Raw genomic sequence first — 26,936 nt, 5'->3', positions numbered from 1 at the left:
AGATATTTTTCTTTTATTTGTCACATTGCTGCTGTTTCTGTCTCTCTGTGACCTCCTCTTGACAGGTTTATTGTGAGCAGTTAAACCAAAAGAGAGATTTTTCTCCCTCCGACTCGTTTTATTTGACTGTTCGTGACCCCGCCGCCCGCCGCTGGTGTAATTTTCGGGCCCCTCAGGTAGCAGCACCAACCCTGAAAGACTGTTGACAGGCACCAGACCCCCTCCTCTAGACGAGACCCTGTGGTTTAGATTACAAAATGTTAGTTTGAACTCTGTTATTTACCATTTAGACCCCCCCCTCCCCTTCCTCTTTCCCACCCCCTATAATTACAAGACCTGCCTCTCTAAATAGATGATTCCCAGTGTCTCCAATTTATGTCACTCAACTACGTTTACATGACACTTGAGAAAAACGAATTATTGCCTTAATCCGACTGTAACTGGACAACTGAGTGCATGTAAAAGCGTTGGTCCGACTAATATTGGAGTTCAATGTCAACTCCGATTAAGAAACCCAGATAATGCTTTTTTCTTTGTTTTACTTTCTTTTATTTCCGTTTCTTTCATGGTTATTTTATTCAACTTGCATTGTTTTGGTATGATTTGATTCTGTATGATCTTGGCATTGTTTTTACTTTGATATTTACAGATTTATTTACCTATTTTTTTTTTTTTAAGTGTTGGATTGAATCCCTTGAGCCCTGACATTCGTTGTTGAAATGCATCCAAGGAAAACTCAGTAAAAATCATTTTGAAAGAAAGACACCCAGATAATGCGACTGGAATTCGACTTTCTCCGGCATGTATACGCCTTAATCGGAGTTTAGCTGGACAACGCATGGTTGTTGTAGCCTTACGGCGTTCTTGTTTGCCTCTCGAAATCACCATGACCACGAGGGATAGCGTGCACCTTTTTAATGCACAATAAGTAACACGCACATTGCATACGAGATGAACAAAGCTGTACGATTAGGGGCCGTATTAACGCGCTGAAATGACGCATAATCGCCACCCGGTGTTGAGGAGGAGGATACGTTCCCGTCACTTACTCGATTTTCGCAGTTGCATGTAAACTGGGACAAGGACAGAAGTCCGATTAGACGCCAAAATCGTTTTTCTTTTTTTGTTTGTTTTGTTTTTTTAACACATACTGTATCTTTATTGAGTTTTGAACTTGGTACAATATTCATCCAAAATAATTAGTTTCACCTTTCAAATCTCGAAACAACACCCGTCCCTCCCCCCAACCCTGAACTCAGAGCCACCAGTCTAAGAAAACAATGATACTTTGATACTTTGGCAACGGAAAATAAAGAAAATAACTACAATATGTCGGCTACAGCACGGCCGCATGTCATCTGGTAAAAGTGGATATATAAATAATTAACTGAAGAATTAGGGGGATTATACATGGTGGTTGAAAAAAGTCAGGTCAGGTCGGTCGGTTTACCATCGGTTGTAGGTGTCACGCAGCCCATTGTCTGATTTTCTTTTTTTTTTTTAAGGTATGGGTGTTGGTGTTGGTGTTGGGGGGGGTTGATGATGACGATGACAGACCAGCAGGGCTCGGTTGGGACAGAGGAAATGATTGATGGGAGCTCCAGTGAGCCAAGTTCAATGCACGATCCGTCAATGTCGCACAGAGTGTGAGCACGCTAAAGAGAGATGGATCCCCTCCACAGAGGAGCGCCTCCTTAGTGTGGGCGTTAAGTGGAGGGATGGATGGAGGGATAGATGAGCGGAAGAGCCCTTTTCTTTCTTTAACCGCACAAGAAGATGTTTGAGATCACTTTAGATGTCTGATAAGATGATTGGACCAAGTCGGATGCAGCGTCGTAGCTCATGTTGAAAGCTGTGTTTACATTCATTAATACGGGTTTAATCTTTAGCTTGATCCGTGTTATTTAGGGGTCAACAGCCTCATGTATTGATTATCAGTCACAATGAATTACAATATTAAAGCCACACGATTCTCGATTGGGTTTAGACGTCTCAATAATCTCATTTTATCTACTTCAAATGAGTCTGTGGACGCAGCTTTTATTGTGAGAACAGTTTGTCTGTCCTCTTATCTTTATACCAGCGATAATGTTTTTGTTATTTATTAGATATGTAATACTTAATGACAAGATTGCACAGCCACAAACCAGTCAGAGTTTCTTCAGACTGAGTTTGATGACTTTGTGGTTTTTTTTTACTGGGGCGCTGGGGTCGGGGGAGAAGATATAATATAATATTAAAGCCATGCAATTCCCAATTTGTTTCACAAAAGTCTTAATAATCTCATATTATCTGATTTACATGAGTCTGTGGAAGCAGCTTTTATTGTGAGAACAGTTTGTTTGTCCTCTTATCTTTATATCAGCGATAATGTATATGTTATTTATTAGATATTAAAGGCTTGTTGACAGATTGCACAGCCACAAACCAGTCAGAGATTCTTTTAGACTGAGTTTGAAGACTTTGAAGGTTTTTTTACAGGGGCGCTCGCTGCTGCTGGGGTGGGGGTTCATAGAAGAAGACGACGCACCATGTTGAAGACATGTGTGAAGGCAGAGCCTTGGCGTTACAGCAGCCTGAAGGCAACTCAACCTGCACCAAAAACAATTAAGTTGTTAAAACTCCCCGGGGCTCCCCGGCGCCCCATAAACAACAAAGTGATCCTCTTTTGTTGTTTACCAGCTGACTACACAGAGAGAGAAGAGAGGAGAGGAGGAGGAGAAGAGGGGGGGCCGCGGTCTTCTTCTTTCAAGCTGTAACCGCCTTTATTTTTCTTTTTAACGCTTAGCTCGCTAAAATTATTTGCAGCCCAGAAATGACAGATCTTTATCCGTCTGTCAGGGCTCAGTCGCTCTTCTTACTGCTGCAAAGTCCACTACTCCTCTGGGGGTGGATAAAGATAGCCAGGTGTGTTTAACTGCCCTCATCTCTTCTCCATCCATCCATCCATCCATTAGAGATCTGCCTGTTCCCTAATGTAGGCGTGTCAGCCCCCCCCCCCATGCTGGGCGGTTATTTAGAGCTTAAAATAATGGCGATAACCCGCCTCCAGCCTTTTGTGTTTTCTGCACCGATCACGCAGGACAATGAACCCCTCATAGTGCGCCGACTAATGAATAAGCTTCTCTCAGTCACACAGGAAGGAGGCCCTTGATGAGAGGAAGTGGAGGCTGTCGATGGCAGAGGGGGGGGGGCTTTAGCCAAGTACACAAATCTCCTCTCATTCACAGGGAAAGGATGTTTGGCTTGGTAATCTGCCGCAGCGCTGTCACACAGAATAACCCCAGCCTGAATATATGGCACAAAGTTTTGTTTGATTGTTTTTGTTTTATCTGGAGGACATGTTGGCTGTACTGTACTCTCCGTCACCTCTTCTCTCTCTGAGATAACACACAACACAACACAATCTCATTAAGTGTTAAAAACTGACGCTAGTTGTCTCCAATCCGATGATCTGTGTGCACTGATTGCTTTCTGTAGCAAAAAAAAAAAACGGGTTCACGTGGGTTCAAGACTCACTCTCTTGAGTTTGCACACTCACCAGCTTTTTTTTTCTTTCTCGCAATGATGCAATACACCATCAGACCTGAGCAAGGCAGGAAATACTTGGCTCTGCTTTATTCCTCTCAGCTGAGTTTCCTCCGCTTGTTTTGCCTTCTCTCTCTCTCTCTCTTTCTCTCTCTGTTTCTCGAGTCTACACGGTTTCATGAGCCTGGCGTTTGGCGGCTTGTTAAAGTAGCAGCAAATCATTACTGGTGGTGACACATACGCTGAATCAGGGCCTGCAAAATGTGGCACAGTGCCCTGGTTTCCCGCTGTGGCATTACATAAAGGCATACAGAGAGAGGGAGAGAGAGCAAGAAAAAAAAAAAGCCCAAGTGAGATGAGGACAATAAGGTCACCTCATCTGAGCACACGCTGCTCTCCCTCTCTCTTCTCTCTCACAGATCTTGACGAACGAGCCCGGCCGGCAGCCGAGAGCGGTGACTCATGCTTTCCCCTTAGCGAGCGAACAGCCACATGTTTGAACCAAAAGATTCCTGATACATGAGCTGAGCCCGGTTACTACAGCCAAGCTCTGTGCACTGTTATTGTTGGTCATCCGCTTGCTCACGTGCAGCAGCAGGAGCAGGAGCAGGAGTGCTGCTTTGACTGGTTTGCCCCCACCCTCACTGCTTTTTATTGCTGCAAAATTCATCAGTTTTAAAAGCAAAACAGAGACTGGACTGATGTGAAGTCTCCTGGTGTGTTTGTTTTTGGTTGATTATAGCAGCTAAATGCAAGACATAAGACTTTTTAAGCTTGCGATCAATATGATGCGATATCATTTGCCCATCTAACACAATCATTTACATATATATATCAACTCACAAAAAACAACTAAAATATATGATTTGACCATTTTATTTCTGAGCTCTTCCAGGCATCAGGCATTTAAATGAAAAACAGCGTTCTTCTTGATTTATAAAAAGTAATAAAAACAGACCACCTTTTTACTATAGTCTAAATTTGTTTTATGACCTTTCAATTATACAGAAACAAACATGAGAGACATTGAGCTTTAGAAAATTTGTACCCTATAAAACAAAACTGAAAGAACTTTACGTCCGTTTTTTATTATATAAATTAAAGCCGGATTTTTGTACAAAATATTATGTAAATAGAGAAAAAAGAGATTGCACAGTGTGGGTGCGTATGAAAAACAAGTGAATGTACAGCTTGTATGAATGAGCAAGGTAAAAATACACAAGGATAAATTATGCAGAAGAGAAAAAAACATGAATAAATACAACTCTAATGACTCTTTCCATTAACATTGCATAGATTTAAGAGTCGCACATCTGTTTGCATTCGAAATTGCACTCTTTGTTTTCAACAATGTGCATGTTTTGCAGCACAGCTCGTATGCGGTGGTGAGCTGTGGAGACGGAGCTACTGTTGATATCCTGTTAGAGCGCCAGGGAGATGGAGTCCAGCATTCACACGAGCTCACCACTTCCTGATGAGTTAATGGCCCTTGGCTTTATTTCCTTTACAGTTTCCTGCAATTCCTCTGCAGATCAAAGGTGATAGCAGGCTGCGGTCAACACCATCCCTCCTCCAGGCTTTTCCTGCTTTAAAATAGCACGGCTCGTATCGACACCAAATAACCAACCCCTGCCAGTTTAGCTACAGCTAACTAACCACCACCACCTCCAACTTGAAGCTACTCACGAAAGAAGTTGTTGATGCTTTGAAGAAGGCAAAAATATTTATGTTTTGCAGTTTTTCCGTGGATTGCATGGTGTTATTTCTTCCATGGAGTTGCCACAGTGCTAATGAACCTCCGCAGAATATTTACTAATGAGCCAAAAAGTCAAATAATTAAAGAGGAACTATGCAAGTCCGGTTTCTTTTCCGCTGTTTTGCAAACCCTCCTCTCCTCCATGTGCATTTGTTTTCAACGAAGCCGGCGCAAAATCAATCCATGGAGCGGTGGATAACTTTATATACGATGTCAAGATGTGTGTCTGTAGTCTTATCTGTCATAAACGAGACATTACAGGTTACGGGGTGCATTCGTGTCGCAGAGATGAGAGCTGGGACACCGGGCAAGGTTGTTTTTCAGCCAAGAGACGATAGGTGGAAGTCAGAGAGCCTCCATTCTCCCTGTAACAAGTTGCAAGTTATTTATTTAACCATCACAATTACTCCAAAGCTGTTTTATTCAGGTAAAAAATGCAACTTAGTTCGGTTAAAATCCTGCATAGTTAGTTGAGAAGTCATAGCTGTAGTTTGGTGTGTTCATGCAGGGCTTTTATTTGGAAGTCTGTGCATAGTAGGTAAGGACAAACGATGATGTTGAATTGGAGGCTTAGTGGTTTCCAGGCCAAGTGAGGACACACAACGATGTGATGATGTCATAAAATACAACCGCTGTCCTCAGAAATCACTTTGAAACGACAAACCGTAACATCGGCCTGTTAAAACACACACACACAGGGTCCTTTGTGGCGGATCTTTGCAGCTCTTTGTGCAGATCGCTTAAAGCTTTAAAAACGAACCGTGCACATGCTTTAAAGTCACACCACCACCACCAACAACAACAACATCCACTCACTGGCCGTCCAGTCCAGAGTGGCTTTTAATGGACGCCTGGTCGCTGCTGCTCAGGAATGGGGCTCTGGTATGCAACAGAGGAATGTGTGTGTGCGTGCATGTGTGTCGGTGCCTGCGGTTTGGCTGTTTGCAGGACAGTCGGGGGTAGCAGTGTGAGTGGCACTATCACAGAGCCATGGGAAAAAAAAAAAACCCAACGCAACACATGCAACGCAAACCTTACTATCTGCACGAGCAGCTGATGCAGTTGGCACAATGACAACACAAAGGGAAGATTGTTTAAATAACTTAAATACTCACCTTGTCCGTGTCACATATTTGGATCAGCAGGTCGTTAACAAGTGTACCGCAACCTCAAGTCACCCTAAGTCCTATGTATAGCTGCTCAACATGTAGCTGCTGAATCAGTTGAATTGGATTTGCTGGATTTAGAGGCAATTTGTAGCATTGGCGGCTTTGCAGGATTCTTTTTTTTTTAAACTCGATGAGAGATAATGACCACCGCTGTCAGAAATTCATAATATCTCCCAACTGTGAATTACAGTCTGGACTCGGGGTTTATGTTGATGCTGCTGGAAAAAAATAAACAGACTAAATGATTGTGGCTTTAGCTAAAAGAGCCGGAGAGGTCCCCAACTCCCCATGTCCTTATGATTTTTAATATTGTGCCAAAACCATGAAATGTGCTGCTGTGTTGTCAAATGTCAGTGGAGCTTGGGTTTGGGAGGAAAAAGATAAATCGGAGTAAAAGTACTTTTACTGTATCTCGAGAGTTTGTTAACCTCGAACCTCGAACAGTTTGTCAGCATTGAAAATGATGTGTTTATGGAGCATTTTCAATGTTTTTAATAGTAATGAATATAATTTATAGAGCACATTTTTAAAATAAAGTTACAAGAGAGCAACAAAAAATGGTAAAATCTTGCTATTCATGGTATTTAAAGCAGTAACGTACATCAATAAGCCCAACAGAGCACAATTTAAAGGTTATAAAGATTTAAAAGTGTATGCACAAGCTAACCTGAGCTAGCTCACCCAAACGCACCAATGGAAATAAGGAGCTAATGATTAGAGATGATTTGTGGATGTGTGGTGTTGTTTTTGTATATAATTCAAAGTTTTTTAAATTATATTTTCATGATTTGCAAACAAAAACAAACATAATGGAGGTTAAAGATGCAGTCCATAATTCAAGGCAAAGTGCAAGGCCTTGATGCAATACACTCCAAATCATATCAAAAATGTCATTACATGGTCTGGCTGTTCCCTGTGTGTGTTATTGATCACCTCCGACTTTTACAGTGTCATCCGATCCGGTCGACAGCTTCTTTATTTAACATTTCAAATTGAATCCAAAATAAAGTATCGAATCGTTCTCGAACATCTGGACTGTGAATCTGCTCTGACTCTAACTCTCTGTGTCTTTCTCTCTCTCCTCTGTTTCCAGCTGTGTGCAGGTAGAAGAGCATCATGCTGTGGATATCGACGTCTACCACTGTCCCAACTGTGATGTCGTACACGGACCCTCCCTGAGTGAGTAGTAGTAGTAGTGGTGTTTTCTCTCATTAGTAGCGTGTCGCCTCAGCTTCGTATATATGTATGTGTGTGTGCCCCTCGGTCCCAACACGCATCTCATTTATCAAACACCGTCTCTGATTCTTTCATTTACATGTCTAACGCTCTTTCCATTCAGTTTTTCCCCTCCCACTCCTGTCTCTCTGTATGTTTGCACCCGTCCCAAGGGAGGAGGCCACTCTCTGTGCGATGTTTGTCAAGTCTGATTTTTTTTTTTTTTTTTTTTGGTGGGGGAGGGGAACGGGTTAACCCCTGAGAGCCCAGGGGGCAGACATTAATAGGCTAATTGAATGGCGTTGTAAGCCCTCCACTTTGATTGGACAAGCCCTCTCAACCCCGGAGCTCAGAGATGGAGGTGGAGTAGGAGTGAATTAATGTCCTTACGTACGTGAAAAGTGGCGGCAATGTGCATAATTTACCGCCACTTTTGGGACAAGGAGTGCAAGCGTTGAGAAGAGAGGGGGGCGATGACGAAACTCTGATCTCTCTCTCTGTCTTTTCGTTTTGTTGCAGTGAAAAAACGTCACAACTGGCACAGGCACGACTACACGGAGCCAGACGATGGATCAAAGCCAGTCCAAGCTGGCACCCCATTGTTTATCAAGGAGCTGCAGAGCAGGACCTTCCCCAGGTACATACATATGGATTTGGACACACATGCACACACTTGCATTGCTTTTTCAGTTGCCTTAAAGAGGAAACTATGCAAGTTTGGTCGCTTTTCTGCATGTTTTGCTAACCCTCCTCCTGGCCATGTGCATTTGTTTACAACGAAGCCGTGGAAAAAAATCAATACATGGAGCGGTGGATAACGTTATATAACACATACGATGTTACGACATGTATATCTGTGTAGTCTAAACTGTCATAAACAAAAGATTGCGGGTTACGGAGCGAGTTTGTGTGCACAAATGCACATGGCCGAGAGGAGGGTTAGCAACACAGCGGAAAAGCGACCGGACTTGCATAGTTCCTCTTTAAATGCAGCCACTTAGAGTTGAACCATGTTCATAAAGAGTTAATAACAGCTTAAAAATCCTTAAGATGAAGGTTATTAGCACCAAAATTGACCTACTGTTCCCACCACGGCCATGCTAACTGCTCATTATTTATGTAGGACAATACATGGTAACATCTTTACACTGTAGAAGTGAAGTTACATCCAGGTACCTCATGCTACTTTTGTGAAATAGCCGTGCAGTCGCTTTGTCTACATTCTTATATCCACTGCTATATTGAGCGATGTTCGTGTTGTGCAGGTGGTTTGTATGGTCACAGATAACTGAGCTTTTCTTCAGCCTGCTCTCTCTTGCTGAAAACATAACCACTCACAGTTCTTGTGGTCTGTATAGATACTGTCACCCTGATGCGTTCTGTAAATATTTCCGAGGTGAAGCAGCACAGTGTATAAATATGGCTGCCATGAAGCTTTGCTCTAACCCGTCCACATGAAACTATGAACTCAACTTTTACGCCACGCTATTTTGTGTATTACGTTAAGTTTTGTCAAATTTTATGTTTCAATATGTAATGTCTATATCTAATTAAATTTGCATACATTTCCAGCGCAGAAATCTGAAAAATGGATAAAGCTACTTTCAAAACTGTCAAAATCTTGTTTTTATTTTGTTGACAAATTGGAGTCAAAAGTTTTTACAGAGGGGATTTTGTTATATCTCTTTTTATCGCTCTGTAAATGAGACTGTTAGCCCTCAAAAATCAGATTTCGCCATGTTTTTAGGGATAAAATGTTGTATAAATCAGGCTGTGAATAATGTATCAACAAACCCCTCTGTAAAAACCTTCAGAATATATAAAGGGATAAAACTGGAAGATTTCTAGATTATTCTAAGTTCTGTATGAGGAAAAACTCATTTTGAGAAACGGCCTTTAAAGATTTGTATTGTAAAATTCCATCGATACAACCATTGATACAAAGGAAATGACCAGTTTGGAGCCCATCTATCTTCAAATCTACCAATGAAAGGGACAAATGAAGTAAAATCAACACCCTAATGTGGATTTTCTACTATTTCTTTACACTACTCTGAAAGAAGATATGTTAAGGAAGCAATATAGCCCAAAATCCCTGTAGTGTCTCGCCTTAAATTACAATACAAAATAGGGTATGACCTTGTTTTATTGAACCCATTGTGGTGATGTTTCTCCAGTGGCGAGGAGATCCTGATGCGGATGAAGGGCGAGCTGGTGACGCCCAGGTACCTGGAAAGACACGGCTTCAACTACCCCATCCAGGTCACGGAGATGGAGGGGCTGGGACTCAAACTACCGCCCCCTGCTTTCTCTGTCAAAGATGTGGAGCAGTACGTGGGTAAGGAAGCTGCAGCTGTATTAACTTTTTTTTTTTTTTTTACAGTAATGTAGGATGTTGGGATGTGGGCTCTGATGCCGGAGTAGAGAGACAGTCTGTTAAAACGCTAATGAAACCACCTAAACGCCGGCCCGGCTAAGTGGCCATCGCTGAGCAAGGAGGCGCCATCTGTGTGTGTCAATATGAACAGGTTTCCAGGTTCATGGGGTTTTAACCCACTTATCGGGCATCAGACGACGGCTGAATGACTTCTAAATGAGCGATGGCTAAGCTTTCACTGCCCTCTCCGTGACCACCGCGCTTCCTTTACCGAAAACAGCTTGCCACTTCCCAGCTCCTGTTACAAGCCCATTACCAAGCCCGCTGGTGTTTTTATCATTAAGTTCAGATTACAGACTCCCTCCCTCGCTTTATCTCCCTCTCCCATGCCCTATTGAGCATTAACCCAAGGCACAGGTGTTGTGACCGGGGACCGAGTGTCGGGTTTCGCTCCTTACAGTTCAGAAGACAATGGGACACCGGGAGTGAAGGGTGACGTCCCTCTGGGGCTCACTAGGGTCTCATGCAGCTCAGTGTGTGGTCAATGACTTCTAATGAAAGCCTGTGAAAGTTGTTATGATTGAGACTTTTGACGATTGATAGGAGGCAGGCGCTCCGGTTTAAAATCCTTCGCTCTGTTTTGGTTTGATGTGTGAGGCCGTTTTTTTTTTTCACATAATGGCAGTTAATGGAAACTTGAGAAGAGGCTTGACCTTGGTTGGATGCAAGCAAGGGCGTAACTTTGGGTTAAACATTTGGGGGGTTAAGATCTCTGCACTTAAGGATTTTTTAAAGTAAAAAAGTCAGCATGTGTGCAAAATCATTAAAGGGATAGTTCAACCTTTTGGCAAATTGGCCCATTGCCATAATCCCTATAGTTTTAGCAGTAGGTTTGTTACCTTTAATTGTCGGTGCAAGCTGTTTTTAGAACGGCGGAGCATAGCCGCAAGCTCTACGGAGGCTCATGGGATTTCTTGATTTCCCTCATCAAATACACAATACAACAACTCCAAAACGCTCTTGTGGACAAGTTGTGACCTGCACATTCACCACGCTATGAGATAATAACGGAACGTCACGAGACAGAGTTGTTTTAGAGGCGAGTTGTTTTAGAGGCATCGGCTAAATCCTACCAGCACATTTACTCTCTGGCCTCCTCCTCTAGCTTTACCTCTCACCACTAGCAAACTAGATTTGATTTTTGACATAATTTACGCCCATGGCTGCAAGTGTTATTATGACAAACAAAGATGTGAAAAACTGCGGTGTAAATGATTCTGCAGCTTCACGTGCAGGAAGCTGTGCAGAAATGTAAAAAAAAAAAAAAAAACTCCAATATTGAAACAGAAACTAAGATGATACCAAATAGGACTCAATAGATTATGATGATCTGTGATTCGGGGTCAGCACTAGTACAAACTGAAGCCAAAGCAGAAAAAAAATAAAGTAATATATCTTCTTTTTTTAAAGTATTTTCCTGATCTCCTAGGAGTCCACTGACTCTCTGCCTGGTGCGATGATAAAATATCAAAAGCAGCAGCGTCTAAAATCCAACATTTCCACAGTCTGGTGGTTCGATCTCGCCTTCTGTGCAGCAAAGTGTGTCGTATGTCAGACGCTGAAGGAGCCGAGCAGCAGTGTTGCATTGTGGGGGAAAATACTGGTTTTTAAAACGCTGAGTGTTACCATTTAAAAAATAAAAAAAATAAAAAAACATTTTTATCTAACGGTTGTTGGATAAAGTGTCAGAGATAATGGTTTGAGGTTTCCCCCTGAGGCGTAGTTATCATGCACCTGCGGAGATATCGCATCATGAAATGAGATGAACTGGAGGAAGTTCTTACAATTGACTGTTTTCATATTTGATTATAACAATAAATCAATTTATTTTAATGTGCATAAGATAAAGTAAAACCTGTTTTGATCCCATCAGCAGAGGAAGCAGCAGAATAGTATAGTGGAGCGTATGTATGTAAATGGTAGATGAGTGTTTATTTAACAGGGACAACGCTCAATACATAAATCGTGCCAGATTTAGTTATATACGCTAATTTCCATCTGCAGTCGCTGGATAAACAACGTTGCACATTGACTTTTCAACAACTGCCTTTAATCAACGGCCTCTAACATCACTGAGTGTTGTGTCTCCACCGTGGTCACTGTGATGAACAACATCAGGTAGCCGAGGTTCGGTTCATCTCGTCTCTCTCTCGGCTGCTGCTGTCGTCGTGTTAGTCGTGAGGCGGCAGTTAGAGCTTCAGCTTTGTAGTTTGGTTTCTCTTCTCTCTCTTTTTCTCTTCTTCTCTTCCCCCTCTCTCTTTTTCTGCCCTTTCTTCTCTTCTCTCGTTTTCTTCTATTCTCTACTCTCTTTTTCTTCTCTTCTCTTCTCTTCTCTTCTCTTCTCTTCTCTTCTCTTCTCTTCTCTTCTCTTCTCTTCTCTTCTTCTCTTTTTCTTCTCTTCTCTCTTCTCTTTTCTTATCTTCTCTCTCTTTTTCTTCCCCTCTTCTCTCTGTTCTTTTCTTCTCTTCTCTCTTTCTCTTCTCTTCTATTCTCTTCTCCCTCTGTTCTCTTCTCTCTCTTTTTCTCTTCCCCCTCTCTCTTTCTCTTCTTCTCCCCCCCTCTCTTTTTCTTCTCTTTCCTACCACCTGTGTGCATCTCTACTGTGGCACCGCCTGTCCTGCCTGGACCCACCCAGTGGGCTCTTAACAAAGATCCAGGAGAAAATTGTAAATTTTTTTTGGGACGGCTTACATTGGGTGCCACAGGGGGTGTTGTTTTTACCGAGAGAGGAGGGGGGGCAGGGCCTCATCCACCTGGCCAGCAGGACGGCAGCGTTTAGGCTGCTGTTCCTTCAGAGGTACATAGCTGGTCCAGCAGACTTGGTGTGGAGGGGAGTGGCCAGCGGCATCTTCAGAGGGGTGAGTAATCTGGGACTGGATGCTGCTCTGTTTTTTACTGATTTAAAATTTCTAAATTTTAACGGGGTTCCTCCTTTTTATCAGAGTATTTTTAAGGTGTGGGCTTTCTTTAAGAGCAGCAGGGAAAAGGAAAGCTCTAGCTCTCTGTTCTGGCTACTGAAAGAGCCGCTGATTCATGGAGCCAGGCTGGACATCTCCAGTGCAGCTACGCCTGGGCTGACGGCGGCGCTGCGCCGGGCCAGGACGGTGGACCTGCAGAGCTTGGTCCACGCTGCAGGGCCCGCCCTGATGGACTCGGAGAGCGTGGGGCGTGTGGTGGGCCTCCAGTCCCGCAGGATGGTCCAGAGGTTGTTGCAGCTCTGGAGGGAAAAACTGACACTGACAGAGAAACAGCTCCTTAGGGAATTTGGCAGAGGGGAGGAGCCGGACCCTACAGACCCCCCCCCTGGGATCCAGCTCAGCCCACAGACTGATCAGGAGGGTCCTCTGGTGAGAGGGGCCGCCTTCAGCCTGCACACAGTCCATAGAAAGACTCTTTACAGAGCTTGTGTGCAAGCTCTAAATAAGAAAACTCTGGGGGGCAGAGCACCATGTGCATGGGCTGACAGGTTTGGAGGGGCGTCGCCACAGTGGAGAGTCCTGTACAAGCCCCCCCTGAAAAAGAGGACTGGAGACCTACAGTGGAGGGTTCTCCATGGTGCTATTGCGTCTAATTCGTTTACATCTGTTATTAATGCTGCTGTGTCCAACCAGTGCCCTTATTGTGGAGTGAGGGAGACGACGTTCCACATCTTTAGCGAGTGTGGGCGGCTCTCTGCGTTTTTTACTCTATTGACAAGTGTTTTTAGCCTTTTTAGTCAGACTTTTACAACTGCAGTGTTTATTTATGGGGCGGGATATAGAAAAGAAAATAGGGCAATGTGGCAGCTGTTAAATTTTATCGTGGGGGAGGCGAAAATGGCAATCTACATCTCCAGGAGAAATAAAATGGAAGACCAGGCAGGTGTAGAGGCGTCCGCAGTGTGGCGCTCTAACGTCCGCTGTAGGATTAGACTGGAGTTCACATTTTATAGTTTGATGGGAGACCTGGGAAGCTTCTCTGACATTTGGTGCCACAACAATGTCCTGTGTGCTGTGTCAAACAATGAACTTGCTTTTACCAGTGTGCTGAAAAACTGACAGAGTATCTATTTATTTATTTATGGGTTGATTGATTGATGTGGGGTTGTTTGTGTTGATGTATGTATGTGTGTTTATTGGTGTGGGTTGTAAATAAATAGATGAGTCTGTAGTTGGGTAGAAGGAACAGCTGATAATTGTCCTGTGATTGGTAAATAAAGTGTGGTTGTAAAAATCAAAAAAAAAATCTTCTCTTTCCCCTCTCTTTCTTTCTCTTCTTTTGCTTTCTTTCTCTTCTCTCTCTTTATCTTTCTCTTCTCTAGCTTTCTCTTCTTCTCCCCCCTCTCTTCTCTTCTCTTCTCTTCTCTTCTCTTCTCTTCTCTTCTCTTCTCTTCTCTTCTCTTCTCTTCTCTTCTCTTCTCTTCTCTTCTCTTCTCTTCTTCTCCCCTCTCTCTCTCTTCTCTTCCTCTCTCTCTCTCTCTCTCTCTCTCTGTGACTGACTGCCTCTCCACTCCAGCTGTTCTCTGTCATCAGACGCCGGCCAGCTGGGCTTCAGAGGTGCAAGTGCATGTCGGTCGGTCGGTCGGTCTCTGTGTGTGTGTGTGTGTGTGTGTGTGTGAGAGAGGGAACACGCAAAGGGGTAATAAAAAAGGTGTGTGGGAGGGGTGTTGGGAGAATACAACAACCAGCTGTCTTGCTGCACACACACACACACACACACACACACACACTGCGCCCCGCCTCTACTTCCGGCCCCCATGTGTCACCCGAGTGTGATTTGTAGCGTCCCAACTGTTAGCTGCGTTGCTAAGACGACGACGACTCTCTGCTTTGACTCTCCTTCTTCTTTTTTTTTTTTTTTTTTTAGCATCTGTTTTTTCAGTCTTGTTTGCATACACACACACACACACACACACACACTCTCTTTCTCTCTCTTTCACATCTCTACACGACCGTATATTTCCCTCCGTGCTTCAGTTCTCCCACGCTCAGATGTGTGCATTAAACGCAGCAGACCTCTCACCTCCACCCACCACTGCACTGCCGGTCTGGACAGATTGACGGATTGTCTCGCTCGTCTCTCCGTGCTGCTGCTGCTGCCGCCATATTGGTGCCAGTTTACCTCGGGGCTCGGTGTATAAAAGCTACAGCTCCTTGACCCCAGTGACCCCCCCAACCACCCACTCAGCACAGCAGCCAATTAAAAAAAAAAAAAGTGTAAAGATGTTGTTTTTTTTCCATTCAAGAGTCGGCGACACCGATATATTTACGCTTCTCTCTCCTCTCCTTTTTTCCAGGTGGCAACAAAGTCATCGACGTGATCGACGTGGCGCGGCAGGCGGACAGCAAGATGAAGCTCAGCGAGTTCATCAAGTATTTCACCAAGTCTCATCGACCCAAAGTCCTCAACCTCATCAGCCTGGAGTTCTCCGACACTAAGTAAGAAACAAGACATTTCATTTTGTCCCGCTGTCCTGCCAAAAGGAAATTCAGACACAGATGCAGATTCCTATTGAACAGTTGCAAAGTCACGTCGGCAGGTTTAGGCAAAATCTGAACTCCAGCTTATTGACTTTTATCAGAGTTTTTAAGTTTTTTATTTGGGCTTGTTTCATCAAATCTTGTTAGATTACAGTGAGATAGATGGTTGTTTACGACTTCATCTCTAAGCGTTTAAATTAAAGGGATAGTTAAGCATTTTGGCAAATTGGCCCATTGCCATCATCCCTATAGTCATAGCAGTAGGTTCATTACCTTTAATTGTAGGTGCAAGCTATTTTTAGAACGGCGGAGCAGAGCCGTGAGCTGCTCAGAGCTACGCTACGGAGGCTAATGGGATTTCTTGGTTTCCCTCATCAAACTCATCAAATACACAATCCAACAACTCCAAAATGCTCTGGTGGACAAGTTACGACCTGCACATTCACCACGCTATGAGATAATAACAGAACGTTACGAGACAGAGTTGTTTTAGAGGTAAATTCATGCAAAAGCGGTGATTTATGTTCCCGTCGGGGGCAGTTTTTCAGCAAGCAGTCTCTGCATTTGGCTAAAGCACGCAGAAAACGTCACAGCTGACTTTCAGTTTTTAGTCTGTGACTGTGAAAATCTTTCGGTGTAAGCCCAGCGTAAATCTGAGACTTTCATAAATATCGCTACTGTGACCCAGCCTCATTTTTCTTTGCCTCTCTTCTCCCCCGCCCCCCCCAACCTGCAGGATGTCGGAGCTGGTGGAGGTTCCTGACGTGGCGCAGAAGATGTCCTGGGTGGAGAACTACTGGCCGGACGACTCCTTCTTCCCAAAGCCCTTTGTCCAGAAGTACTGCCTCATGGGGGTCAAGGACAGCTACACAGACTTCCACATAGACTTCGGAGGCACCTCGGTCTGGTACCACGTCCTCTGGGTGAGTGTGAGCGAGAGGCTGAGACGTTAATGTCCACACGAAAACAATCTTTTTCTTGTTCGTTTTGAAAAAAATATCTCATAAATATTATTATAAGTACATACGTATCCACTGATATGCCAGGCCTGTGTGTTTATGTGTGGCGCCGTAACGCTGCCACACATAAACACACAAAACGGAGAAGAAGACGGAAAGTTCCCCGCTCTATTCAAACTCCAAACATTATAAGTGGATAAAATGTTGACTGGGAGTTGAAAAAAAAAGATTTTGGATGTGGGGAAAAAAGCATCAATATGAATACAACTGCTTGTTTTCCCCATCCAAAATATTTTTTTTCCTCCTTAATCCATGCTTTCCTTGCGTCTTTGTCTTAGTTGATATGAAAACAGTCCCAAGCTCGACAGTCAACTAGTGAGGTCTACCCAGGAAGCTAGAGTAAACAGAGATACATGATAAAAAACACACTGCTCTCTCATATTAACAGAGTTATTCACACTCAGTGTTGTGTGGTAAGGAACTGGTGGATGTTGCAAAGCATTTGTAGTGATATTTTGAGCATTATATAGAGGCCAAAGTCGCGGTTAGAAGAACTGCCCCCATTACTTCGCTGTTTAACTGCAGTGTAGCGCAGCTAGCAGGAGGAGAGCTAGGTCCGGTCAGCACATATTTTTCTCATATTTTGTCCTGTGGTCGCACTCGGGGACCTAGAGCTGTAGAGCGTTACTTAGAAAATGACCGGATTTCTCCTTTAACTGGCTCTGAAGGTGGTGATTACTTCTCCCGAGCTGGGACGCTGTCAGCTCTGTGTGTTTGTGTTTGTTTGTTTTTTCAGTGTGTTGTTAAATCAAAGGCTGCGCTGCCCTTACATTAGTCAAGCTCTGTGGGTTTCAGTAGGTGTGTGTGTGTGTGTGTGAGTGTGTGTGTGTGTGTGTACTGTGATGTTTAAAGGAGGCGGTCACGGCTGATTGGCTAACGCCTGCTGTGAAAGGTTTCCTCGCCTCATGCTGTGGTCATGGTGATGATCTCACCGTCTCTGCTCTAAACTGTAGCTGACGTTGATTTCAAACTGGGATTTTTGTGTGTGTAAGTGTGTGTGTAGGTGTGTGACTGACTTCATCTTCATCCTCTTCTTCTTCCGCTCCACAGGGGGAGAAGGTCTTCTACTTGATCAAACCCACTCCTGCCAACCTTGCACTATACGAGGCATGGAGCTCCTCGCCCAATCAGAGTGAAGTGTTCTTCGGGGACAAAGTGGACAAGTGCTACAAGTGTATTGTCCCCCAGGGAACGACCCTGCTCATCCCCACAGGTCCGTCATTATCTTTTATGTCTTTTTTTTTTTATTATGTGGCACAGCTATGTGTCGTGACCTTTGGTGACCTTTCACACCTGTTGTTGAGTTCATCGGGTCTAGCAAAAACAAAACCTTCAGTTCTGGTCTGGTTTCTGTTCATTCTGGTTCTTTACAAACCAATAAAGAGGTTTTGATTGATTGATCAGCGTTTACGAAAGAAAAAGTTCTCCTTCTTCTTTTTGTAGTGTTGCTTTTTTATGGACCTCACCAGGGTTGTTATAGTTCACTAAAACTACGACTAAAACTAAAACTAGCAGTGAAAAACAAGAACTAAAACTAAAATGAATTGCAGGTAACATCAGCTTAGTTTTAGTTTTCTAAGAGATGGTGGCAAAAGTTGCAGGAAGAAAACGCCACAAATCAATATGTATCTTCAGAGTTCTCACAGAGGCTTTCTCATAATACCTGGGAAAACTAAGACTAAATAAAAACTACAATGGACAATGCACAACTAATTAAACTAAACTGAATTGCAGATTCGTAACTTTAGTTTAGTTTTAGTTTTCTTAGAGATTGTAAAGCTGCAGGAAGAATAAGGGACGACTTCGAGTATGACCCACAGGTAGATAAGAGTGAATGTGACGTGATGAAGACCGATGGGAACATTTATTGGATGCAACTAAAAGGGAAAAATCCCATAAATTTGGAAGTTCATCTTCAGAAGACTAAATAAAAACTCAACTAAAACAGCTCAATCGCTTGTTGAACTAACTAAAACTAAACTGAAAAAAAAAAAAGCAAACTGAGGAACTAAATGAAAATAATGAAAATGTTAAAGCTATTATAATAACCTTGGACCTCACACATGGTTTACATGACTTTTCCATTGATTATTATTGTTTTTCTGATCAACTTGTGCAGTAATTTTTCTGCATATCACACGTCTACTACAACAGAAATCCTGTGGTTGGTCACTTTGCTTTCGGACCGCAAACAAACAGCGCCAGTCTGCTTGTAAAAGGACTCAGAGCCTTGTTGGGTTTTTTTTTCTTCGTTTTTTTGTCTTCTCTGGTCTCGGTCCGGTTGTTTTGGCCTGGTTCTATTGGTGGCTTCCTCTCCAGCCCACAGGAACCACACAGTCCAGGCAAAACCCGACCAGCAGTCTGTCCTAACAACAGGAGCCAGAGAGAGAAAGAGAGAGAGACAGAGAGAAGGAGAGAGGGTTTGTGTTGTGAAGGCGTCCTGGACGATAACTTTGTGGTGTCCGAGCACGATAAATTTCACACACCCTCTTTGACGTGCAGCTATTTCTATAATTGCAGCCGCTCGCCGCTCACAGCTGATCTGTTGTCTGGTGGTTTGTTTGTCTTTTCACGTGTGTTTTTTAAAGAAAAAGAAAAAAAAGTTAAAATAATCACGTTTCCCATGGCTGCTGCCAGGAAAATACAGGCTTCTAGAAAGTCCTCTGTCATTGCCAAGGGAAAATAACAGAGAGGGAAATCTCTTGTGTGAGGACGGAGCAAACCCCATACGCGTCTTCATGGTCATAATTACAATGGATGAATGACGAGAAACAGCAGCAGTGATGCTGTCGATTACGTCCCTTCATCCTGCACGTGACGTTTTCTCTTTTAATCAGCAGTGTTGGAAAGTCTTTGTTAGGAGGAGTAACTAACCCCTTGAGATATACAGTACCATCTCGTTTTCGAGGCGATCCTACAAATAACAATGTGCAAAACAGTCACAAGAACATAGAGCAAAACAAAGTAGCACAACAAAACAAGAACAAAAAGTAACAACAAAACAGTAAATAGACAAAACAAGGTTATATAAAGTAATAATGTTCATGCTAGTGTCAATGAAAAGACAGATTTTTTATTATTTCACTTCATTTTTGCCATTTGTATAGTTTTCCAATGAGAAAAATATAATGAAACAGACAGCTTCAGCATTTACTGAATTTCATTTAATGTTTCAAACATGGTGGAGTCGTTTTAAATGCTTTTCCAGAGACACTGTGCAAGTTTAATTACTGCACAGACATAAAACTCAAATACTGTACACAATAGGCTACAGCACAGTAATGTATATAGCTTACTGTGGTTAAAATTATAAATAGGCAGTTGCCTTTAACATTGTTGTGCAGTTGAGTAAAAACCAGTCTGCCTACTGTACTGTATGTCCGTGGCTTGGCGGTGACTTATTTCTTATTTTTTACTGAACAGCCCGGTGTCAACTCATTTACGTTAGCTATAGCAGCAGAAACAGATGTCCGGCAAGAAATAAAATAAATACACGTATAGTAGTTTTAAAATAGTTTTTGCATGTGTCTTCATTCATAAAATGACCAAAAATGAACACTAAATAATTTGTTTATAGCAATCAAGATAGATATAAGCAGCATTTGTATAGAAATGATTCTGTCCCAACCTTTTTGATCCATATAAGCGGTTTCCACTGTATTAGAAGTTGTAAATGTGTTGTGGGGGTGTTACATCTGACAAGTACAGTGACTTCTGAGATGAGAAGACAGAGCCATTTTCAAACAAATGAAATGAGGATAATGGATCGGATATTTGGTTGTGGTGATTAGAAAGTTGTGTTTAAGATTCATATCACTCACAGATCAGGACACGGTGGTGTTTTCGTTGTTGTTTTTCCAGCAAAGTGACGCTAATGTTTGTAGTCATACGATTATCCATCCATCAATGGACCCTCAATGGACTTTTTAAGCTGATGGAGTTCCTCCTCCTCCTCCTCCTCCTCCTTCACCTCCTGCCTCCAGACAGACAAAGCTTAGTTCAGCCCGTCAACTGCTGGACGTCTTCAATCAGTCTCCGAGCCGTGGCTTCTCAGCAGGCTGGAGCTGCCATTCAGAGACAGAGAGAGACAGAGAGAGGGAGAGAGAAGAGGCTTTTTGGCAGCAAGGGTGTGTGGAGAGGTGGGGAATTAAGTGGGGGTCAGAGAGCACAGTAGGTCAGTCAGCGAGTGCATTATCAGACCTGTCTATCAGCCTTACACCAACCGACCCCCCCCCTCTAAGACTCTGCTTTCTCTCACTTTGTGTCGTATAAAGGAGGCTGTTTATCTGAGCGGGAACTCGTTATTTCATATCTCTCTAAATCCGTTCAGATGGGGGGGAGTTGGTAACAAGTTTTTGTTGTTGTCGGCTCTGCTGTGCATATTTACACATCGTAAAAACACACACACACACACACTGACTTAGCGCTTTAATCTGCTGCATGTTTGATCAAGTTTCAAAGTATCATGGTGATTTTATGGGGTGAGATGTTGTTGGGAGTTCAGTCTGTCAGTCAGTCAGTCAGTCGGTGTGGAGTTGTTGTAGTAACTTGTGCTGTGGCGCCCCCTGCAGGCTGGATCCATGCTGTTCTCACCTCTCAGGATTGCATGGCCTTTGGAGGGAACTTCCTTCACAACCTCAATATTGGCATGCAGCTCAGGTAAACAGCTCAGATGATAATATTAATAATAAGATATTGAGATGGTGTTTATTTTAAAGCGCCTCGTATCACTAAACTCTTGTCTTTTGTTGTGCAGGTGTTATGAAATGGAGCGTCGTCTGAAAACCCCAGACCTCTTTAAGTTTCCGTACTTCGAGGCCATCTGTTGGTATGTGGCCAAGAACCTTCTGGAAATGCTAAAAGGTGAGAGTGCACAGTGTTTATGTGGATTTGAATATTAAACCAAAGAGAAAAAGGGGCGATGACATTTTATCTGGAGTATTTTTCTGTCTTTTTTATACGAAAATTGTTTGTTTTTCTTCTTCTCAGAGCTCCGTGAGGACAACTGTCCACCGCCGACCTACCTAGTGGAGGGAGTCAAGGCTTTAATCAGTGCACTGAAGACCTGGTTGAAAAGAGAGGTGAGCATCGGCCACATCTTTCTCACGGTCATCTCTGTCCTCCTGCGCCGCGACCATCCACAGCAGCTGGACACATTTCCTTTTTTTCTTTTTCTTTTTTTTTGTCCTTATCTTCCTGATGCGCAACAACAGACTCTCTGTCCGTCTCTCTCCGTTCACGTCTCCGGGTCTGAATGTGGTTCTGTTGTGGCTTCGCAGGTGACTGAGCCCTCCAGTGAGGTACCAGACCATATCAGGCCCAACCATCTCATCAAAGAGCTGACCAAGGAAATCCGCTACGTGGAGGTAAGACAGGAGGAGGAAGAGAGAGAAGCTGCTCTGGTGCTGGTGTTAAATATCAACGTGCAACTCTCTGCAGCTGCAGCTTTTGAACACTTTGTTTATTGGGATTTACACTTGACCAGTCAATGACATTTAGTAACCTGACCTGGTCTTACTCGAGTAACCGATTCTTTTAATAAAAATAGAATGACTTATAGTAAATGCGCTCTGGTTGTGTTATCAGACAAAATATCAGGTGGTTAATAAGAGTAGAGATTGGAGTTTAAGATGCACGTATGGGGCATAGGTGCATCTTTATGCCCCGGCTGCCTCGGAGGGGAAAACGTTTTATTTTATTTTATTTTTCTCAGCCATTAGCGGTGCTTGTTTTATTAGTCCACACTACATTTTGGCGACTGCGCTCCTCTCTGCCTCGCATCGTCTCAGAAAATACAAAACAATCTGAAACCTTCCCAGTTATTTCCTAACAGACTTGATGAGACCTATTGTCTCCCTCCCGACGGCTTACCCCGAGGGAACCACCACTCATTCTTGTAGAAGGTTTGAAAGTTTGAGGCTCAATCCAAAAATGCTTTTACACAGCAAAAAAAACATGTTTAACACTACGAAAAACCCGAACCGTGGCACGATTATGTAGTTTGATCCGACGCTAGACTGCGCCTTTTTTTTTTTGTCCTAGGTTAACCAGGTAATAATTCGTAACCGATTAGCAGATTGCCTACTCGGGTAGTTGAATTTCTGATTTTGAAATATCAGAAAAAAAGGACCTCAAATGAGATCAAATTAGGACAAAAAGCTGCTGTTTGAGAGCCAGATTTTCTAGTTGTATTAAGTACAGGACGTCTCTGAGCCGGTGGATATGGGAGGGAGAAACATCAATATGAAATACGTGGCCAAGAGAGAGTTAGAGAGTTGTTAAAGCTGTTTTTATCTCTATTGGACTTCAGACGAGGTGTCAAAAATGTCTTTCCTGTATTAAAATAGTGCAGCCAGAAATGAGTGGCTGAGGTTTGTTGGATCTGATTTTATCATGAATTAAATTATGTACTTTGTTTTACGATGTCATATTAAAAGCACCGAGCTTTGTCCAACGAATTTTAATGTTCACACTCGGGGCGTATTTGACAATATTTGCTGCATATTTAAAAAGGAAATGTTTGGACAGCAGTATCTTCAAACTTTTTTTTTTGCAAATAATGAGTCAGTTTATATGACTCTGATCTGTTTTCCTGTTTGACCTTCGTTGCTCTTTGCGCAGTCGAGCGCAGGCCGACCACTCTTCCCACACTCGGTAACACTGAGCTCTGATTATGAGCCAGCGTTAAACAGAAAAGGATCCAAAGAGGAGTTTGAACGTGGGCAGAGTTTGAACACTCCTCGCAGGCAGCCCCATGAACCCGTGAACCTGTAAATTGTGACTCTCGGCTCCATTAAGTGTGTGTTTTTTTTGGACTTGTGTCCTGCAGGAGGAGCCAGTCAGCGGTAGCAAGCCAGTGAAATCTCAGGGAAGCGTGTGCGGAGTCGGAGCATCTGCATCTGGATCTGGATCTGGATCTGGAGCCAACGGCTGCCCGGCCACTCGCTCCACGCTGGAGAGGCTGTGCCAGGCGCGGCGGGCGCGGAGAGCGGCCCGGAGGCTGAGGGAGCAGCAGCGGCAGGCGCCCAAAGTGCCCTCCAACCTGGACATCCTGGAGCAGCACACCAGGGAGGTGCTGAAGAGGCTCGAGGTCGGACCGCTGGAGGAGGTGAGGACCGGATAATTTCTTCGTTAATGTGGTTTTTGTGTGATGTCTGTATTTGGAGATCTCCCATTAATGGCCTGGCTCCCTCCTACCTGTCAGAGATTTTAACTGTCCGCGATCATGGCAGGGCCCTCCGTTCTTCTGGCCAGCTTCTGTTAGAGGTCCCAAGGTCTAGATTCAAACAGTGGGGCGATCGTTCGTTTGCTGTTGCAGCTCCCTTTTTAAATCGAAGCTAAAGACGCACTTTTTTAGATTAGCATTTAACTCTGACTAGGGAAGTCCTGCTCTTAAGTGTACTTATTTTGCCTGTTTTTATTTTACTGTATGCACTTTCAGAGCGCCTTTAACACCCTGCAGCACTAGTAGCACTTTCTTGTGTCTTCTTGCAGCACTGTAGCACTTTCTTGTGTTTTTATGCATTATTTTACTGCTTTGATGTAAAGCACTGTGGGTACCGTCTGGCTATTGTAAAGTGCTATACAAATACATTTTGATTGATTGATTGATTGATTGATCACAACAGAAAAGCAGATTTACACCAATTTTTCTGCAGCATTGACTCTGGTGTGTGTGTTATTCAGGACCCGGCGTTCTGTGCCAAGGTTCACGGGAAACTCAACAAGGTGGAGACGGCGTCGGCGGCTGCTGCTGCTGCTGCAGAGTTGTTGGAGGACAACCACCTACGGCTCATGCTGGTCAACGGCAGAATCATCAGGTGAGAGCTCAGCACACAACACACTGACGTCTGTCCCTCTGATTATTATGTCTGTTTAAATGCATAAGAATTCTCATCTATCTGTATAATAACGCATCAAGAAATGTCACACGAAGAAAAAACAAGCTAAAACCAGAGTGAATTAAATAATACAACGGAAATTATGATGGACATTTGCAAAACAATTTCTTGCATCCTGTGAGAAAATGATTTATTATGTAAAACCACTAAGGCCTGGTTTTTATTTTCACTAATTCATGACTCTGTTTTAGAAAAAAAGAGCTTTTTTTTTACTAATTGTGTTTACGCAATTTGAGCTCTGTGACAAACACAACATTAAAATCTGAAACACATTGTATGAAAATATGATCGATGCTAAATTAAAGCTAATTGAAAAAACAAATTAAGTGAATAAAAGAATGAGAGAGCAGAAATTAGTGCTACATGAGGCTTTAAAACACTAATATAAATGTATTAATGGTCTTGTGTAATGCTAATGCAGTGGTTCCCAACGTTTTTTGGCTCGTGACCCCATTTTTACATTATACATTTCTGGCGACCATCCATCAAGATGCGCCAGCTCAGATATTTTTATATGCTGCATTTTATTTGAACTCAATTTGTATTCACGATACAGTTGTTTAAGAAGAATAGTAATTTGTTAACAAAAATATTTTTATCAGTAACTCTTTTTTTAATATCAATTACTAGACATTTCAGGCGACCCCTTTTGAATTCGAGGCGACCCCACGTGGGGTCCCGACCCCAAGGTTGAAAAACACTGTGTTAATGTGTGTGAATAGAAAAAGAAGTTGAATTTCCTGCAACAACAACATACAAAAAAAAAATCACTGGGCTCGTGCAGGAAGTGAAACTGTCAGTTTGATTCATCTCGTATTCACAAGTCAGAAGGTTTTGAAACGAGTGTCATGAATCTTTCTAATGAATCTACTGAGAATGTATTATTTCCCATGATTCAACACTGTCATTTGTACAGTGGAAAGTTGAGTTTCCCTGACAATGAAATTCTTACTTTGTTGTCCACATCATAAAACGCCAGCAATTATAAAAACTAGGTATAAGAATAAACAATTAAAAGCAACAATAATACAACAACAACAATGACAGCAACAGTAGTAATAAAAGAGATAAGAGAGAAAAAGGAGGTATGATGCGTGTGTGCAATATGTATAATAAATAGTGTGCAAATTGTGCATGTGCAAACTGAAAGTGCTATTGTATGAGGTAGTGGGTGATTGATTATCGACTCTTTGTGTGTGTGTGTGTGTGTGTGTGTGTGTGTGTGTGTGTGCAGAGACCTGAGGCGGCCCAGCAGCAGCCCGGTGAAGATGGAGGGCGAGCGGCCGTGCGCCGGTCAGAGTCCACCACCAAAGAGTTGTGTGGATGTGAAGTCGGAGAGGACACAGGACGGTCAGGAGCAGCACAGCTCGGTCGACCGGCCCGCGCTCCTCAGTGAGTCACTACACGCTGCAGTTATTAGATATCGATTGATTGATTGATTTTGTTTGGTTCATTTGATCTGATCGGAGAGCGGTTGTGTTTTCCAGGGGGTCTGGAGAGGGTGAAGACTGAACTCAGGGAAGAAGTCTCAGGACACTCCAGTGTGTCGGACGTGGAGTCAGACAGCGACTCTCCCACGGAGGTAAAACAACGATGATGATGGAGGATTCTGGTGCATCAATACTTTTTTGTGTCTTTTTGTTAACCAGTCTTTGTTTGCTTTGCCAACGCAGCGTAAAGCATCATCGTCATCAACATCTTCGTCGTCATCGTCGTCGTCGTCGTCGTCCTCTTCTGACGAGGATTCGGAGAGTTCCCAGGAGGAAGACGAGGAGGAGGAGCGGGAGGACAGGGAGGAGAGGGGCTCATCTCAGCAGAAAGGCTCAGGGCACACCATAGAGCTGGACCAGTCTGGCCAGAAACTCAGGCACAAACACAAACCACTCAAACGGTGAGACAAACGCACAGATGTGTGTTGTTTTTTTTGATACTTTCTTTTTATTGCTTTTTTTCTTTGTCAATCTATAAACATTATACATAAGAGGGGAAACAAACACCAGAAAATGAACAATTGTTTTTCTTCTTGACTCCTGATCTTATGAGTCAACTGTTCCACAACGTATATTTCGTTCACAACTTTCAGCCAGTCATCTTGTGTTCAGTAAATATCTATCCTCCTTCATCACAACATTCATGTTGCCAAAACATAGTAATGTAAATGACGTGGATACATCATAGCCCAAAGTTCAGACAATAAATCGGTGAACATCTTCCCAAAATGTTACGATTTTAGGGCAAAGCCAAAAAACATGAGAATGGTCTACATGTATATGTATGTCTCCACATTTTCTCCAACATGGCTGCGGTACAGAAGTGTATTTGTTCCTAATTTTGGCTGTGACAAGAATATAATCTATAAAGCACGTTTCATCTTCAGAAATATTCACACCTAGTTCTCTCTCCCAGTTTCAGTTTACATATGAGGTTGTATCTCCTCTTGTCTCCATTAGAT

The 26,936-nt window shown here is 43.1% G+C and overlaps 1 protein-coding gene across 1 annotated transcript in view; it reads left to right on the top strand.

Annotated features, from left to right (window-relative positions):
* The window catches only part of kdm7aa (lysine (K)-specific demethylase 7Aa), a 32,133-nt gene that overhangs the window by 2,499 nt on the left and 2,698 nt on the right, over positions 1–26,936 (top strand). Inside the window, exons 2-16 of the mRNA XM_083999815.1 lie at positions 7,547–7,632; positions 8,188–8,305; positions 9,846–10,006; positions 15,381–15,522; positions 16,301–16,487; positions 17,634–17,796; positions 21,155–21,242; positions 21,340–21,446; positions 21,573–21,664; positions 21,863–21,949; positions 23,413–23,691; positions 24,270–24,403; positions 25,719–25,876; positions 25,972–26,066; positions 26,158–26,375. Of these exons, the coding sequence (XP_083855941.1) occupies positions 7,547–7,632; positions 8,188–8,305; positions 9,846–10,006; positions 15,381–15,522; positions 16,301–16,487; positions 17,634–17,796; positions 21,155–21,242; positions 21,340–21,446; positions 21,573–21,664; positions 21,863–21,949; positions 23,413–23,691; positions 24,270–24,403; positions 25,719–25,876; positions 25,972–26,066; positions 26,158–26,375 (2,115 nt within the window). The remainder of the gene's footprint in view (positions 1–7,546; positions 7,633–8,187; positions 8,306–9,845; positions 10,007–15,380; positions 15,523–16,300; positions 16,488–17,633; positions 17,797–21,154; positions 21,243–21,339; positions 21,447–21,572; positions 21,665–21,862; positions 21,950–23,412; positions 23,692–24,269; positions 24,404–25,718; positions 25,877–25,971; positions 26,067–26,157; positions 26,376–26,936) is intronic.

Source organism: Trachurus trachurus, assembly GCF_905171665.1.
Source record: "Trachurus trachurus genome assembly, chromosome: 23".
Lineage (NCBI taxonomy): Eukaryota > Metazoa > Chordata > Actinopteri > Carangiformes > Carangidae > Trachurus > Trachurus trachurus.
The sequence above is the reverse complement of the archived record's forward strand: the minus strand, read 5'-3'. Positions and strand labels throughout refer to the sequence as shown.